The sequence below is a fragment of the Spermophilus citellus genome (genome assembly GCF_964194105.1).
Source record: "Spermophilus citellus genome assembly, chromosome: 4".
In the NCBI taxonomy this organism is placed as follows: domain Eukaryota; kingdom Metazoa; phylum Chordata; class Mammalia; order Rodentia; family Sciuridae; genus Spermophilus; species Spermophilus citellus.
Window position 1 is genome coordinate 221,414,953 of NC_138185.1, and position 14,881 is coordinate 221,429,833.

General features: G+C 51.1%; 1 protein-coding gene across 5 annotated transcripts in view; it reads right to left on the minus strand.

Annotated features, from left to right (window-relative positions):
* Window positions 1-12,164, minus strand: part of BCL11B (BCL11 transcription factor B) — an 86,503-nt gene extending 74,339 nt beyond the window's left edge. For all 5 annotated transcript variants that reach the window (XM_081291989.1, XM_081291988.1, XM_081291986.1 and 2 more), the window contains exon 1: window positions 11,968-12,164. In XM_081291989.1, the coding sequence (XP_081148115.1) occupies window positions 11,968-12,025 (58 nt within the window). In that variant the 5' untranslated portion in view covers window positions 12,026-12,164. The remainder of the gene's footprint in view (window positions 1-11,967) is intronic.
* Between the last annotated feature and the right edge of the window lie 2,717 nt (window positions 12,165-14,881).

Sequence of the window (14,881 nt, forward strand, 5' to 3'; positions counted from 1 at the left end):
GCCTGAGCAGACTCAGCCTGGAATGTTCTGAGAGCAGACGTCAGTGGGGTTGTAGGCAGGGCAAGTGGCAGGACCTTCAGGAGCCCGGGGTCTAAGGCCAAGGAGGCAGGTAGATCTCCAGCTGAGTGGTATTTAGGGAAGGATCATGAGAACCACAGAAGGACGGGGAGAAGGACTGGGAGGGAGGGAAATGCATTCCGTGGCAGTGAAGTTACCAAAAGGACAAAGCCAAAGAACAGATAATTTAAGGAAAAAATTCTGTGGCATCTTCCATCCGACATAGAAATCACTGCTTTGTGCTTTCTGAAGGCAGACTTTTGCTCAGGGCCCCGGAGAGCCCGTGGGGAAAACTCAGCACAGAAACTGGGGCTGGTGACGTAGACCTTCACGTCCGAACTGTGCGTGGACAGGGAGAGGAACAGGTATCGCTGAGAAGGGAAATCTCGACTGGAGATCCTGCCTATGGTTACAGCAGGGCAGACAGGGCCCTTGATGAATTAAACGTAGAAATGCGTCAGAAAAGTGGCAGCACAAAAACACCCCGCAGATGAGGAAATCCTACATCTGCCGTCTGCAGACCTCGAACAAAAAGATCCGACAAGGTAAAGAAACAGTCCTCACAAAGCCGGTCCCACAGACCATTAATTACACTTTAAAAAGAAATCGGAGTTTACTTAAAAAGGAGTTTGGAGACAATGCTACATAATTAATTTACCAATTTATTTTATGAAAAGATGCTTTGCTATGGTTCAAATGTAATCACAAGCTTCCCGCTGAACAGTGGTTGGAGGGAGAGCCTAGAAGCCTGTGAACGGTTTGTCAGGACGTAAAAGGTAATTATTCGGTGCCTCTTTTCCCTTTAATGATCTAACATTGAGCAATACTGTTTATATTGAAAAGCTCGCACCTTTAATTACCAATTACATATACATAATTTCAGAGCCAAAGGAGAGGGCTGTGAAAACAGTTCTTTAGAAATATAAGGATGTATTGTGCGCCATTTCTAGAGAAGGAGCGCTAATAAATGGGAGGAGGATGTCAAAATATTGTTTTGTTAAAAAAAAGAGAGAGAGAGAGAGAAGCACAAAGGAAATGAGCTGAAAAGAGAAAAAAAGAAAAAAAAAAGGACAAAATGAAATTGAGAATTCAAACGGAACAGGGGCAAGGTAGGTACCTGGTTCCCTTCTAAACGCCACCCCTGAGCAGTCTGGCCCGCTGCCTCCCGCACAACACTGGTAAAAACAACGTGGCCTCCACATTCCCGACTTGGTGGCCCTTGCTAAGTGCCAGGAGCTCTTTCTGTCTTCTAATTGACTCTTCAGCTGACTTTTTTTATTGTGTTTTTTTTTTCTGAACATTTACAGCCACGCGCACCCTCCTGGGTAGACATTCTAGCCAGCCGAGAGACCTCCTCTCTGCTAGGAAGTGTTAAGCTACAGATGCGTTTCCTAATTCAAAAGAAACACAGATAGATTTTGAAATTAGCAAAGGTCACACAGGCCTGGCCACCAGCATCCCTCGGTCTCCAGGCCTCCTTGGCCAAGACTCTGTACCAGCCCTTCTCTCTCTCTCTCTCTCTCTCTCTCTGTAACATATGGTGCTCTCTCCGTGTTCTGGTGGTCCCTGTCTTTCACCGTCCTCGTGAAGCAAGCCCTGTGAGCCCCAGTAATTGAGGTTGAAGGTCCCCAGTGCCATTGACGGTGCCACAGACCTGATTTCAGTGTCAAGTCCCTTCACAGCCAACCAGCCTGGAGAGCCAGGCCCTGCCAGCCTCCCTCAGGCAGCCCAAGACTAGCCAGGGCTCCAGGCTCAGCTCTGAACTTGGGTCTCCAGGCCCAGACCTGGACCCAACTCACTGCCTCTGAGGGAGTTGGGAGGAAAAGAAATGAGGCCAAAAAAACAAACAAACAAAAAAAACCTCCCTCCTTCCCCTCCAACTTCCAGCCTTGAAAAATAAAACTCCCAAGAATTCAGCATGTCCACCCTGTCAACTCCACAGACTGGGGATTCCTCTCCCCACCCCCAGGCTGCAGAGCACTGAGCTCTGACCTGCTCCATGTGACACCTGGAGGGAAGGGTGCCCTCAGCGTCAGGCAGCAGAGTCCCCTGAACCCCAAACCACTCTACTTCTGGGTCAAAGCAGGTGGGCCAAGGCAGCTCAGGCCTGAAGCTCAGGGCCTGCAACGACACCCCAAAGACTGTGGTTTCATTTCCGCTGGCAGGCGGATACCGGGCTGGGCCTGTTGGGTGTGTGTCAGTGTGCGTGCATGTGTGTGTGTGTGTGTGTGTGTGTGTGTGTGTGTTTGGTGCAGGGTGCGTGTGTTCCTTCTTAGAACTGTACCAATAATGAAAGAAAGAAAAGGAGAAAGAACCACTCAGCCAAGTCCTGAGAAGAGGCAGGTGAGAAGGTGCCCCGTCCTCGGGAGTCCCCTCCTCTGCCCTGTGGACACCTGATTTATACGTAACCCCAACTCTGCACCGCCTCGGAGGTCCAAACTGCCACCAGAGAGGAGAAAGTCCCAGGAAAGAGAAGAGACGAATAAAAGCTGCCCTTCAAATCCCCAAGCCCCACAAACCAGTCCTCCTACAGCCACATCCAGCAAAGCTGGGCCTTAAATAATAGGGCAAAAGATATGGTGAGAGGTGCTTTTATGAAACTTCCCCAGTGTCAGGCGGCCCTGCAAAATATCTCTGCTCTCTGTATACTATCAGCGAGCGATGGCAACAATGTTTGACTCATTAAGAGGAAAAATGAATGGATACAGCAGGCAACTGGCTCAAATGTCAGAAATCAGAGGGCTGAGGAGGCTTCTGAAATGTTCAGCCCTAAAGTGTATGAACAAATATATATTTCCTCAGGCACATGCATGTGTGTGTGCACACACACACACATAGTTTTTTTTTACAACAAAACCACATTTTATTTACAAGGCTAGGCCTCCTCCCAGCTGGTAAACGCGTTTAGAAGCAATGAAATCAAGCTTCACAAATAATAATGGGCATCGTTGTTAAGTGGAGGGGGAGCACTTGATCCCAAAACAAACTTCCCCATGTCGAAGCTCTGCTGGGAAGGAATTTGGGGCAGAAGGCAGAAACGGAGAGACAAGGTTAACAGGGGCCCTGTGAGGGCTCAGCAAGGCCTCACCTGGCAAGTTCTTTCCCCACATGCTGGGCTCCTGGGGCCCCGCCCGACCGGGTCCATCTCTAACCACCACCCCTGTACCTGCCCTACGGGGAATTCCAGCCAAGAGGTCGGTCACCTGCTGTCCCCAGAGTACAGGGCATGTGCACCGCTCCATACATGTGGGCACACCACACACACACACACACACACACACACACACACAGGTGCCCTGCCACATATACAGCACATAGGCTCCTGTTCCCCTTCACTCTGTGTCAATTCAAATCCAAATCTCTATCTTTAATGGCTAACAGTACAGAAGAAATCCAGGCAGAATTATTGTTTTGGCGATGGGGGGTGGGAGGGAGGGGTGAGGAGAGATGCACCAGGCTCTTAAACCCGTGTGCCGCCAACGTCACAGCCGCCATCGTGATGTGTACGCATGTTTACAAGAGATGTTGAGCATCCGTCGCCCGAGCTCTGCACCGAGGAGACTTTGCACCTGCTTCCTACGAAGTCACAGCCTCTGCTCTCGAGCCCTTGCTTACCAGTAATCTGCAAAGGGATCTTTTTATTCTCTTCGCTGTGAACGTTCAGGGAGGGACTGAGACTCCAGGCGACACTGAAACGCCACCGAGGCACGCATGCGACAGAGCACAACACTTTCTGAGCTGCCATCAATTTTTAATTTATTGGATCCAAGGGAAAATAACAACCATGGGGAGGGGCAAGGAGTGGGTGGATGGGAGACAGCAGGAATCAATTCTTGGTGTAGAATATAATCTATGACCAGACGATGCTCAAGAGGCAGGACAAGAGATTTCATGAAGTTCTCCCAGCTGAGGGGATGCTGAAGCCTGGCAGAGGCTGAGACAGAGGCAGAGCGAGACGTGCTGGGAAGGATGTCCATGCAGGACCGCGCAGGGTTAGGACATGAGGAAGGGAGGAGGGGAGCAGCCAGGGGGCACGGCCAGGCAGGGTCTGAAGCAGGAAGCATTATGTGGAGGAGCCCTCTGCACCCTGACCATGCTCAGTGAACCGCAGAGTCCAACCTGTTCTGGGGGGTCAAAGCCCTGCGCCTTCCCAGACCCTCCAATGACCATATCCATGGAGGGACAGCTGCACACCAAGGCCACCACCCCATCCACTCTAAGCCAACCACAGCACAGGCCTTGAAGTAAAATTTTCACCATTATGACAGCAGGCAGCCAGTGCAAAACATGGTCACCAACTTGGGTCAGGTTCCCCCCTCTGGAAGGATGACCAGGCTCCTGCTCACATGGCCAGCGGGGAAAGGTGTGGGCCAAGCCCCCAGTCCAGGAAACAAGGAACTCCTGATCAGTGAAGAGGTTCTGGCTACAGGGAAAAAGAGCCTCACTCACATTGTCAATAAACTTGAGTGGAACATTGAGTGGTGCAAGGGAGAAGCCCGTGCACACAGATAGTCCTGGGAAACGCCAGCCTAGTTTTGGACAGATGAAGAACAGTTCCTTACAAAATACCCAGGGGTGTTCCACAGGCTTAGTCCAGCCTCCTCCCCTCCCCACTGCACTTACTTGTCCAGAACCCCAAAAACTGAGCTCAGGAATCTGGGTCTCATCAACCCTAAATCAGAAAAAAAGGAACAAACCAATAAGGAAGCCACATCCCGAATATGCACAGATCCTTACCAAAAGGCTACAAATGAAAGATTAAATCCTCAATACCAAAGAATGAAGTGTCCCATGTTTTGAGTAAAACACTTCCTTAAAGGAGGGTAGGAAAAAAAAAAAAAACAATTTCCCACTATAGAACACCTTCTTAACACATTCTTCTACAAAACTGCAAATTCCTTAAATCTCAGACAATGGGGCTCATAATGATGTGACACAAAAGCATTCTTTGTGGCCAAATGAAGAGATTTGTTTTATTTAACATCATGCTTTTTCAAAGGTGCCAGCAGTAAAAAGGACTTCCATAAGGGCCCCTGGACCACGAGGCTTGGACTGGAAGAATTCAGATTCTCAGAGGCCGACAGCAACATCACGAGGGCAAGAGCTGCTTCCAACATCTCGTTTCCAAGGTAGAAATTTCAACATGACCCCATTTCTAAAAAAATTCTAAACAGTGCATCCATTTGCGGCACATGTTAATCACAATAACATTGGCATTGGACTTTCTTGAGTCAGCCTTGCATGTTACAAGACTCATTAGAATGTTTCACAAATGGATTTGTATTTCAGCAGTTCAGTGGAAGGGGGTCATAAAAAAGTTATGGAAAAACAGAGGATTTTTTCCCCCTCTTTTTACTTTGAAGTTACTTAATTTTGTGTGGTCTGGGATTTCATTACAGTAAAATAGCTTGGGCTGGCTAATTCAACACCCAGGCAAATTATCAGCTGCCACAGAGAAAAAAAAAAAAAACAATGAATTTCTTGAATTTCAGCAACTAAACAGAACACTTGCATATGTCAAAATGCCGGGCCCAAGTCCCCATGAATCTAGCACTATTTATCAAACCCCGATCTAGTGTCACTTTTACCAGTAAGAGCGAGGCCACTCTGCTCACCCCCTCCACCAGCTCATGAAGAAGACCGACACAAGAAGTGTGTCCCTGTGCTTTCGCGCGTCTCCAAATAGCCTGCTCTCGGGCTTTGCATACACATCCTGGAAAAACCTACTGCTCAAGGGAGGCAGGCGGTGAACAAACGGTTGTTCCGAGGAGCAGGGAGAAAAAAAATGTGAACGCTATCACCAACGTTTGGCTCCCTGGGGCTGGAAGGCAGATTTGCAGGATCAGGGAGCAGGGAAAAGACAGAACACATAAGACCCCAGGTTGGATCATGTGAGTAAATAAACCGAACTGCAAAGTGACAAAGCCAGTTGGCAGCTGGAAGACACTGATGTTCATCCCTGGGTCAGTACCTCCCCATACATTCTTCCATACCTCTGTCCCATTAAAATCTACATGAGTGTGCCTACAACTAGCTCCGTCTTCAGAGAGGGTCCCTCGGCCAGTATCAGTAACTTGGCTGTGCCGTGCCATGCAGAGCATGGTCCCCTGAGAGCATTTATTTTCCCCTTGTCCTCCCCAGATGTGACACCAGAAGCCAAAGTCTTTAAAGAGTTTCAGCTTAAGGTGAGGCCCAATCAGGCAGCCAGAGGGTCCTCCTTTCAGCCCCTGGAGATGAGTGGAGAGAGTCCTCAAAGGACAAGACCCTGACCCATCCCTCCAGTCCTCCTTATTGTCTTATGTGCACTGTCATGCCTGTGGTCAGGGCTCAGCCACAGCCTGCAAGCTCCCCAGGTTCCAAGGCAAAGGACTGGGGATTTCTAAACTGAATTTTCTTAACAGTCTTCTGCAGGCCAGAGGCCACTGCTGGGCCGGAGCCTTCCGGAGGTGACGGTGGCTCTTCCTCCCTAAGTTGTCCAGAGAGCTTGCTGTCGCTATATGCTTACAACCGGCTCCATTCGAACATTAACTGAAGTAGAGAAATCATCAGATAAATGGCTGGCCCTCTTTCTCCAGCCGATGACAGCACTCGGCTTTTGTCTGACCTAATTTATCTCTCTTTCAGGTTAGAATAAAGCACTCTTTCCTGTCACAGGGCAACCTCTTCTGCTCACGTACTGAATTCGAGCATCAGATTCAGGCTGACTGTGTTGTCTGCAGATTTGTCCAGCTTGGTAAAGAAGACGGCATAGACCTAAAAATCCCGTGACCAAAGCATGCATCTTCCCCAGCACTAAATGACATATTGTAGGGGGGGACGGTCTCATTACATGCCATCCATGAAAGGCACTGCCTGGGGTGAAAGGTCTCCAACAGGGGCCCTGGCAAGCACATGCTCCTTCTAAACAAAGTTTAGCACATTATTTGAGTTGGCATCTGATATCTTTGGGGAATGGTGCTATTTCCTCCAGTACAGGGGGAGCATTACCTAATAAGTAGAATTGAGAACCCAAGTGTTATAAAATCTGAGCTGAAAGGATTTCCATTCATCAAACTGTTTTAGGTACAAAACTCCCCAATGCAGCGATTCTCTGTGTCCCCAGATCTGTAACATGCAACCCAGAAAGAGACGGTGCGCCTTACCCAAAATGATGAACCCTCTTCCCGACCCCCCAGCTGGATCACAAATGCCTTAACAACAGAGTGTCATTTTCAGAATGTCAAGACCACAGATAAATCAGGAAAGCACACTCATCCAAAACTAATAATTTTAATTGTTAAAAAAAAATGCAAGAAAGAAAGAAAAGAAGAAAAAGAAAATACCTCCATCTGCCAAGGAAAGGCTTATAAATCAATGGCGATGGCTTGAAAATAGATTTCTCAAACTTATATTCTCATTTTGTCCTGCACGAATCTCTACAGGAAAATCAATATTACAACTTCACACTTAAGACATTTTGCAGCAACGTAAACTGCCGGCTGCTGATGGAAGCCCATTCCTAGCCATTGTAGCAGGGGTGCCACCAGACATGACACGGGCACCGAGCTCCCCCTAGCTGCCGAGTGGCGCCAGGCGAAGCTCAGTAATTTCAGGCTTGCCATGAACCAAAAGCCAATTCCACTGAAAGTTTATTTTGGAAAGTATTTTATCACAACAAACAACAGAGAATGCAAAGCAATCGGGATAGGAGATGCACAGGGCGAAGGGAAGGCACGGTACAAGCCGTGTGGCCTGTAAGACAGAGCCAGGAGTGCCCTGCTGATAAGGCCCTGAAAACTGGTATGCTCACTCCTCAGTCGGAAACCGGGATCCGCAATCGGACTGTTTACATGCTTCATTTCCCCTGAGACATCATTCTAATTACTGTCAAATGCACCCAAAATTGGCCCCCTGTTCGATCAAGGAAAACCCCCTGGGTCTACACAGTGGTCACCAGTGCATCTCACCCAACCCTCTGATCCCAGCCCCCTTGGATGCTTCTAAGGTCCGCTTCTAGACACAACCGTGTTTGCCCTAGAACTGGAGAAATGGTTTCTTTTCGGGTATAAAATATTCTGAAGGCCAAGCAAAACCACCAACATCAAGGCTGAGGCAGATAACAACACTCCCCCCCCTCAAAAAAAAAAAAAAAGAAATATGCCTAAGTACAAAATCTTCAGGTAGGAAAAAAATACCCTTTAAAAATATTAGGAGTTGTTAAAATATGCTCACGACTGTTTTCTCTCAGGTGTGAATTACAAATGAATAAAACCAGCCTGGCATAACACCTTGCATGAGCACGTTCTTATTCTCCCGTGGAATCGAAGCAGCTGACATATCACACTTCTAATGATATGGGGTTCCCTTCTGTGCAGAAGGGAGACAAACTTCACTGTCCCCACCCAACTACCAAAAAAGAAAAAATAATAATAACAGAAGAAAAGGAGGGCGCATGTCTTATGAAATTTATCAGAGGCCCAGTTTTGAAAGATAAGTGGACCATTGTAGATACACCATCCTCTAGGGAGTTAGGGTAATTGTAAGCACAGCCACCTTCAAAACATACAGTTAGAGCAAAAGCTAATTTAAAAGGCAACCGTGGAATTAAAACAGTTAGCCTAACTTCCCTGTCAAATCTTGGGTCTTGTTTGTTTTGCAAAATCATGAATTCATACCGAAAATTATTGATCTTCCGAGGAAACCTGTTGGTGGGTTGCTGAAAATTCACCTTAATTGAGGTCACATAATTTATCATGGACATCTTGGTTTATTCAGTTTCTTCAGACAGCCTCCAGCCCCTCCAAGGATTTGAGTACATTTCCCTTCACCCTGGCCCTGTCTAGCACGGCTGGCTCTGGGTCCTTCTCGCTGCCTGGTCAGCCGCTCCCCCCTTGCGTCCTCTTTCACTATTGTTACTGTGTTGTTTTGTGTTTGTTTTTATTCATGGCTGTGACTGTCCTCCAGTTTTAAAAGCTATGTTCATCTAGGTCAAACATTTGAAACAAACCAGAAGCCCAGGTTTTCATTTCCAGCTGTCTCCCTCACTCTCTCCTACCTTGCTCTTCTCCCCACCAGCCCTGTCTGTAAATTGAACTAACTCATTATGGAGCCCCTCTCCTGACCCCTGACCAAGAACATGGATGCTATTTGTGTGCTCTTCTGGTTTCCCAGGACATCAGTTAGCCCAAGTTGCATCATCCCTAAAGAACCTAAGGCTGCTGCCCCACAGGCCCGCAGGCTGCCGCCCAACTGATCAGGCTACGTTTTAGGTGGTTTCTTTCATATTTAAAAATCTCAAATGTGAACACCAGGTGGGATTTTCTAGGGCACCTGCTTTGCTAGCCTGAGCTCCAGAGCACCCGAAGTCTAGGGCTCCTCTACAGTCTGGAGAAAGGCAAATCCCCAGGCCAGGCAGCCTCAACTGCCTCTGATTGTCGCCTTCCCCTGCTAGCTCCCACCTCCAGGGTGACACAGGACAGGCAGAAAAGCCAGCTGCTTTTGGATAATAAGTAGCCTTGTCTGAGAACTGGTTGGACCACTCTCCCTGCTTAAACCCCTGCTCAAACCAGGACTCCCTGTGCCCCTGGAAAGCAGGCAGATTGCTTCACGCCCTCATCTCCATCCCCTCTTTCTCCCCACCACCCTTCTTTGCTTCTCTTTCCCTCGCTGCCCCTGCTCCAGTATCATCAGTGGCTTTCCCCAGATGGAAGGATGTTGCACCAGGCACCCCTCGCCCCCATGCCCAGCTGCCACCAGTCCTCCTGCCCAGGGTTTTCTCCTGATGTCCCAGGAATGCCAGGAGAGTGGAGAGCAAAAGCAGGCAAACCTACCTGCCTCTTTCCCCTCACACACAACTGCAAAGGCTCCTGGTTCCTGTCTCGGCTGCCAGCTCGGCAATGCACCCCCAACATCTCCCCCTTCCCCACCCCCCCTACTCCCCCTCCTCAAAAACAACCCTTGCAATTATACAGAGGCTCCGTGGGGCAAATTGCCTCCTGGAGAAATTAGGCGTCTGCAAGTATAGACGTTTTAACAACCACCCCATCTAAAGGGGGGGGGGGAGTGTAGAATAAGCATAAGCAATTGCTGCTGCGGCTTGGTGAAGGAACGAAATGTCAACTGGCGAAAAGGACCTTGATCAAACCACGCTCAAATCTGGTTGCAAAACATTTTGTTTTAAATGCAACCAGCGACTCTTCTTTGATGTTACAATAGCGAAAAATAAAAGAGAAGTCCTCTTCCCTCCCTCCAAAAAGGCATTCCTCTCCCAAGAAGCTCACATTAATATCTATTCCTCCCCCCAAAAATAATAATAATAAATCCACAAATTCTTACTAATGTATCTGCTGTAACAAAGGAGAGATGGCAACAGCAATTGCTCCGAGCAGATGGCTCCTATGCTGGGTTTTCAGGGGAGGGGAGAACCCCTTTATATATTTATTTATTTATTTAAATTTTTTAAAATATAACATAAATATTCGGCTCTCGGCCGCCCGGCAGCCAGTCCTCGGCGGCGGCTGAGCGCGCAGCCCTCTCCAGCTCTGAGCCCGGCCCCAGCCTGGCGAGGTGAGCAGAGGACTGCAGGAATACAACTCGTCTCCGGTCTCGATGACACCCAGAGGATGTTTTATTTCCATTGCAATAAAAAATAAATAAAAAAAGCAACGGCGACCCAGGCACCGCGACAGAAAGGAACGGCGGGGAAATGTTCGCGCGCCGGGAGGAAGAGTCCCCGGCGGGCTGCGGCGGGCTGGGAGCGATGCGAGCGGACCTTCCCCGTGCAACAGAGCGGGAACCCGGGAGGGCTCCCCTTGAAACGACGTACCTGGGCCGCTCGCGCTCGCGATTTTTCTTTTATAAATAAACCCAGCTGGAGCGTTGGAAACTGCTGCGTGTCTGACCCGCTGCCTGACTCTGCACGCCCCGCCACTTGCTTGAAATCCACACGATTTCATTCGGTGGATTTCCGCTGCGACCTGCCTTGTTTATTTAGATAGGGAAGATGAAAGATACTGAGATAGATGGATAAGAGATTGATAGGCCTCTTTTTTTCCTTCTTTCTTTTTAATTTTTTTTTATTTTACTATTTTACAGGCGCATCCCTCTCTTCCCACTCCTGACAACCTTTTTTTTTTTCACCGTGGCGGGGATTTTTCACCAACCCCAATTCCCACCCCCACCACCATTTTTTTCCCCTTTTGGAGTGGGGGAAATCGGGCAAGATCATCCCTGGAGACGGAGGTGGGGAAATGGGGAGGGGGGCGCTGGTGCCAGGCAAACAGCCGCGCAGCTGGATTCTTTTGCAAATAGCCAGCGGATGGGGAGGGAAAGGCGACTACGGAATCCTAGGACCGGCGTGGCCGGCGCCCGGCCGGCCTGGGCTCAGCGACCGAGAACCGGGAGCTGGCGGCCACCCCTCGCTCAGCGGTTCCTCCAGGCCGGAGCGCACCCCAGTCTCCTCCGCCCGCGCCGTCAGCGCGGACCCACGCGCTCGCCAACTTTTCCCCACTTCCCGGCTCCCCCCTCCCCCTCCGCTCCCCCAGCCCCCTCCCCCTCTTCTCCAAACCCCGCCACCAGCGCCGCCGCCGCCACACACGCCGCTCGGAGGGGCTAGCGTCCAGCCGGGCTCGGCGAGCACACACACACCTCCTCCAGCCTGCGCTCCCCCTCCCCGGCCCGGAGCCGGCTCCGCAGGCCCCCGACCCCGAGGCGCGTGTGGCTGCGCAGCGCCCCGGCTTCCCCGGCTGCAAAGAAACTTTCCTTTGGCCCCCCGCCCCCCCACCAGGCTGCGGGAGGATACCACTGGCTCTGCCAGCCAGCGAGCGGCCCCGGCGCCCGGCCGGGCCTGGCTGCGCCGGGCTCGGTGTCCCCCGCTCCGGGCGCCCAGAGCCCCATTCTTCGGCCCCTCTCGCGCACGCCGCAGACACTTACGGGTGATGAGCTCCCTCTGGGACAAGTGCTGCGGGTTGCCCTGTTTGCGGCGGGACATTGCCCCGGCATCTATTCTGGCATCGCCCGGAGAGCTGCACTGATGGGGGCCGGGGAGGGGGTCTGAGCCGCCGCCGCCGCCGCCGCCGCCGCCGCTGCCGCCGCGCCGCCGCGCCTCCTCCTCTGCCCGGGTTGGTGTTTTTTTTCCCCCTTCCTCTCTTGCCCTCTCTTTCTCCTCTTCTTCTTTATTTTGCTCTTTCTTCTATGATGTTTTTTGTTTTGTTTGCAAAAAAAAAAAAAAAAGAAAAGAATAAAACAAGAAAGACCTCTCGATCTAAAATGAGAAAAAGAGGCAAAAAAAAAAAAAAAGAACTGTAGCTTGCCGCGGACCGGCTGGTCTCTGTAAAATATATATTCTTTCGAAGGAAAAAAGATCTGTTACACTTCTTCAAACTGCTTGGCCTCTTGGACTTCTAAATGTCTTCTTGAACTTAAACCGGATTTTGCACCGGCTCCTGACACTTTCTTTCAGGGTCTGGTAGGTGGAACGCGCACTTCCACCAGAAGGGGAGAAAGAAAAAAAAAATGCAAACAAATAAAAAAAAAAGGAAGAAGAAGAAGAAGAAAAAGAAAAAGCAAAGAAAACTTGGGGACTTGTCTCGTACCCCCTTACCCCGCCCCCTCAAAAAACCCAAAGCAATGTAAAACTGCCGCGGTTCGGTTGTTTCTGGGTTTTCTGCGGGCTGCCTGTTTTTTTCTCGGAGATTGACCCTTCCGAGGCTCTGGGGGGACTCCAAGAGCGGCTGCTTCCCAGTTCACCTGGCAGGCTGGCGCCGGCCGGAGGGGCTGCCGAGTCCCCGCGAGCGCTCCCCAGCGCTCCCCCGGCGCCGCGGGCCCAGGGGGAGCGGGGCTGAGGGGCGGCTCGCCCAGTGCGCCTGGGTCGGTGCGGGCGCGGACTGGGAGCTATAGATTGCAACGTGAAGATGGCGGAGTCCGGGTTCTCTGGGAGCTCTCGGTCTCTCTATGGCTGGGGCTGCCTCTGTACAATGGGATAAAATTCAAGTTCAAGTGCGGACGTGACGTTTAATCTGCACTAGAGACAAAAAGACCCAGAGAGTCGGAGCACTGGGGGCGACTAGCGGTGGCTTTTTAACATTGTACCCTGTAAGAGAACAAGAAAGCACACAGAGACACACGCGCGCACACACACATACACATATACACATACACACTCGCCCGTGCGCACACCCGCAGCCCAAGCCGGCCACACGTGCAAACCGCGTTTTTGTGCGCTGGTCTTATCCCGGAGCACCCGCTGCTCCAGAGCTGGGGGAAGGGGAGTTGCGTGGTGGGCAGCATATTTTTATATAAAAGAAAAATCTTCCTCAACCCACTTCCCCTCCCGGGAGCAGGACCCCCTGAGAAGGGGGGGGCGGGGTGCTGTGTGAGTTTAGTAAATTGAATCAATGAGAGTCCCCACCCACCCAAAACCTCTTTCGGACTTGGGGGAGGGGGACTGGGAAAAGGCTGGGGTCCACCTGAGAACTAGGAGATGTAATCAATCGCTTCGCTTCCCTGGAAAAGTAGCTTGGTTGCTTTTACTTTTGTTTTATTGGGGGATCAGGATAAACTTCCAAAAAGTCTCTCCATATAAATCCTGGTGTACAGACTGGCAAAATGAAGTGGTTGAAATAAAGAATACTAAGAGGCCATGGTCAAAAGCACGTGGGGTGTGTGGGTACAGGTATCTGAGACCTTTTTTTGAGTCCCATTGCAGAAGGGGTTTTCACCCAAATCTTTGCCCTCCCTAACCTCATTAACTCCTAGAGGTCAAACCGCCCCACCCCTAATGCCAGGGTCTGCAAGAAGCATGGGGGTAAGGGGGGGGGGGTGCTCCACGTGGGAGAGGTATCTGGACTTGCTGACCCTGGAATGGGTGTGGCCACATATCTGCAGACGGGTGATTCCACGAGGCCCCCCAGCTTCCTCCTTCCCCCCTCTGACAATCACTGCAACCTGGAAGTCATCTCCCCCCTGCTCCTTAGCCCAGGATAGGACTTGAAATTGCCTGTCAGAATGGGAAGGACACAGCTGCCTTGTCAGCCGTTTGATCTCCAGCCGGCGAGGACAAGAGGAGTTGTGGGGGCCTGTCCGTGGCCCTCAGACAAGGCCAGGCCGCAGTCCCCGCGGACACCGGCCCCTCCCTTCGCCCTTCCCCACGTCGCTGCCAACTTATCCTTTTGATGACCTGGCCTGAGGGGCTGGGTGTGCCAAAGGTCTGGACCCCTCTATCTTCTCAGGGTTTCTCTGGTCTCGCCAGTAGGCGGCCTGGGCGGGTTGGGGCCTGGCTCCAGCAGGGCTTCGCGGGTGAGCACCGCGGCACCCACCTCACCCGGTGCCTCAACCCAGCTGCGGCAAGGCCGTGATGCCTCCAGGCTCGCCGCCTCCCTCGGGGCCTTTTCCTCTGGGGGCACCTGGGCTTTTTGTTCTTCATTAAGGCTTTGGGTGGGGCGACCGCAACAACTTAGCGCACAGCACCGAGTGAGTCTGGACAGAAAAAGCTCTCTTCCCGTCCCACCTCCCCAAAAATAATAACAATAAAATGTGTCGTGGCTTGCAGTTCTGCGGACTGTGGGCTGCAGGGTCGGCGGACACGAGGCTGAGGCCGAGCGGGTGGTGACGCAGGGTAGGGGCGGGTTTGCCTCTCCTCCCCGGCCCAGCAGGATGCATGCAGCTGCCCAACTACACCAACAACAACAACCCCCCCCCCCCCCCGCCACCGCACACACCTCCACGTGGTCCAAAGTCTAGAAGTGCATCCCTCTCTTCCCATCCCGCCCCACCAAGAAAATCTTTTCAATGAAGTGGCCACATTTTTTTTAATGCCCACACCCACCTTTAATAAACTTCTTAAGAC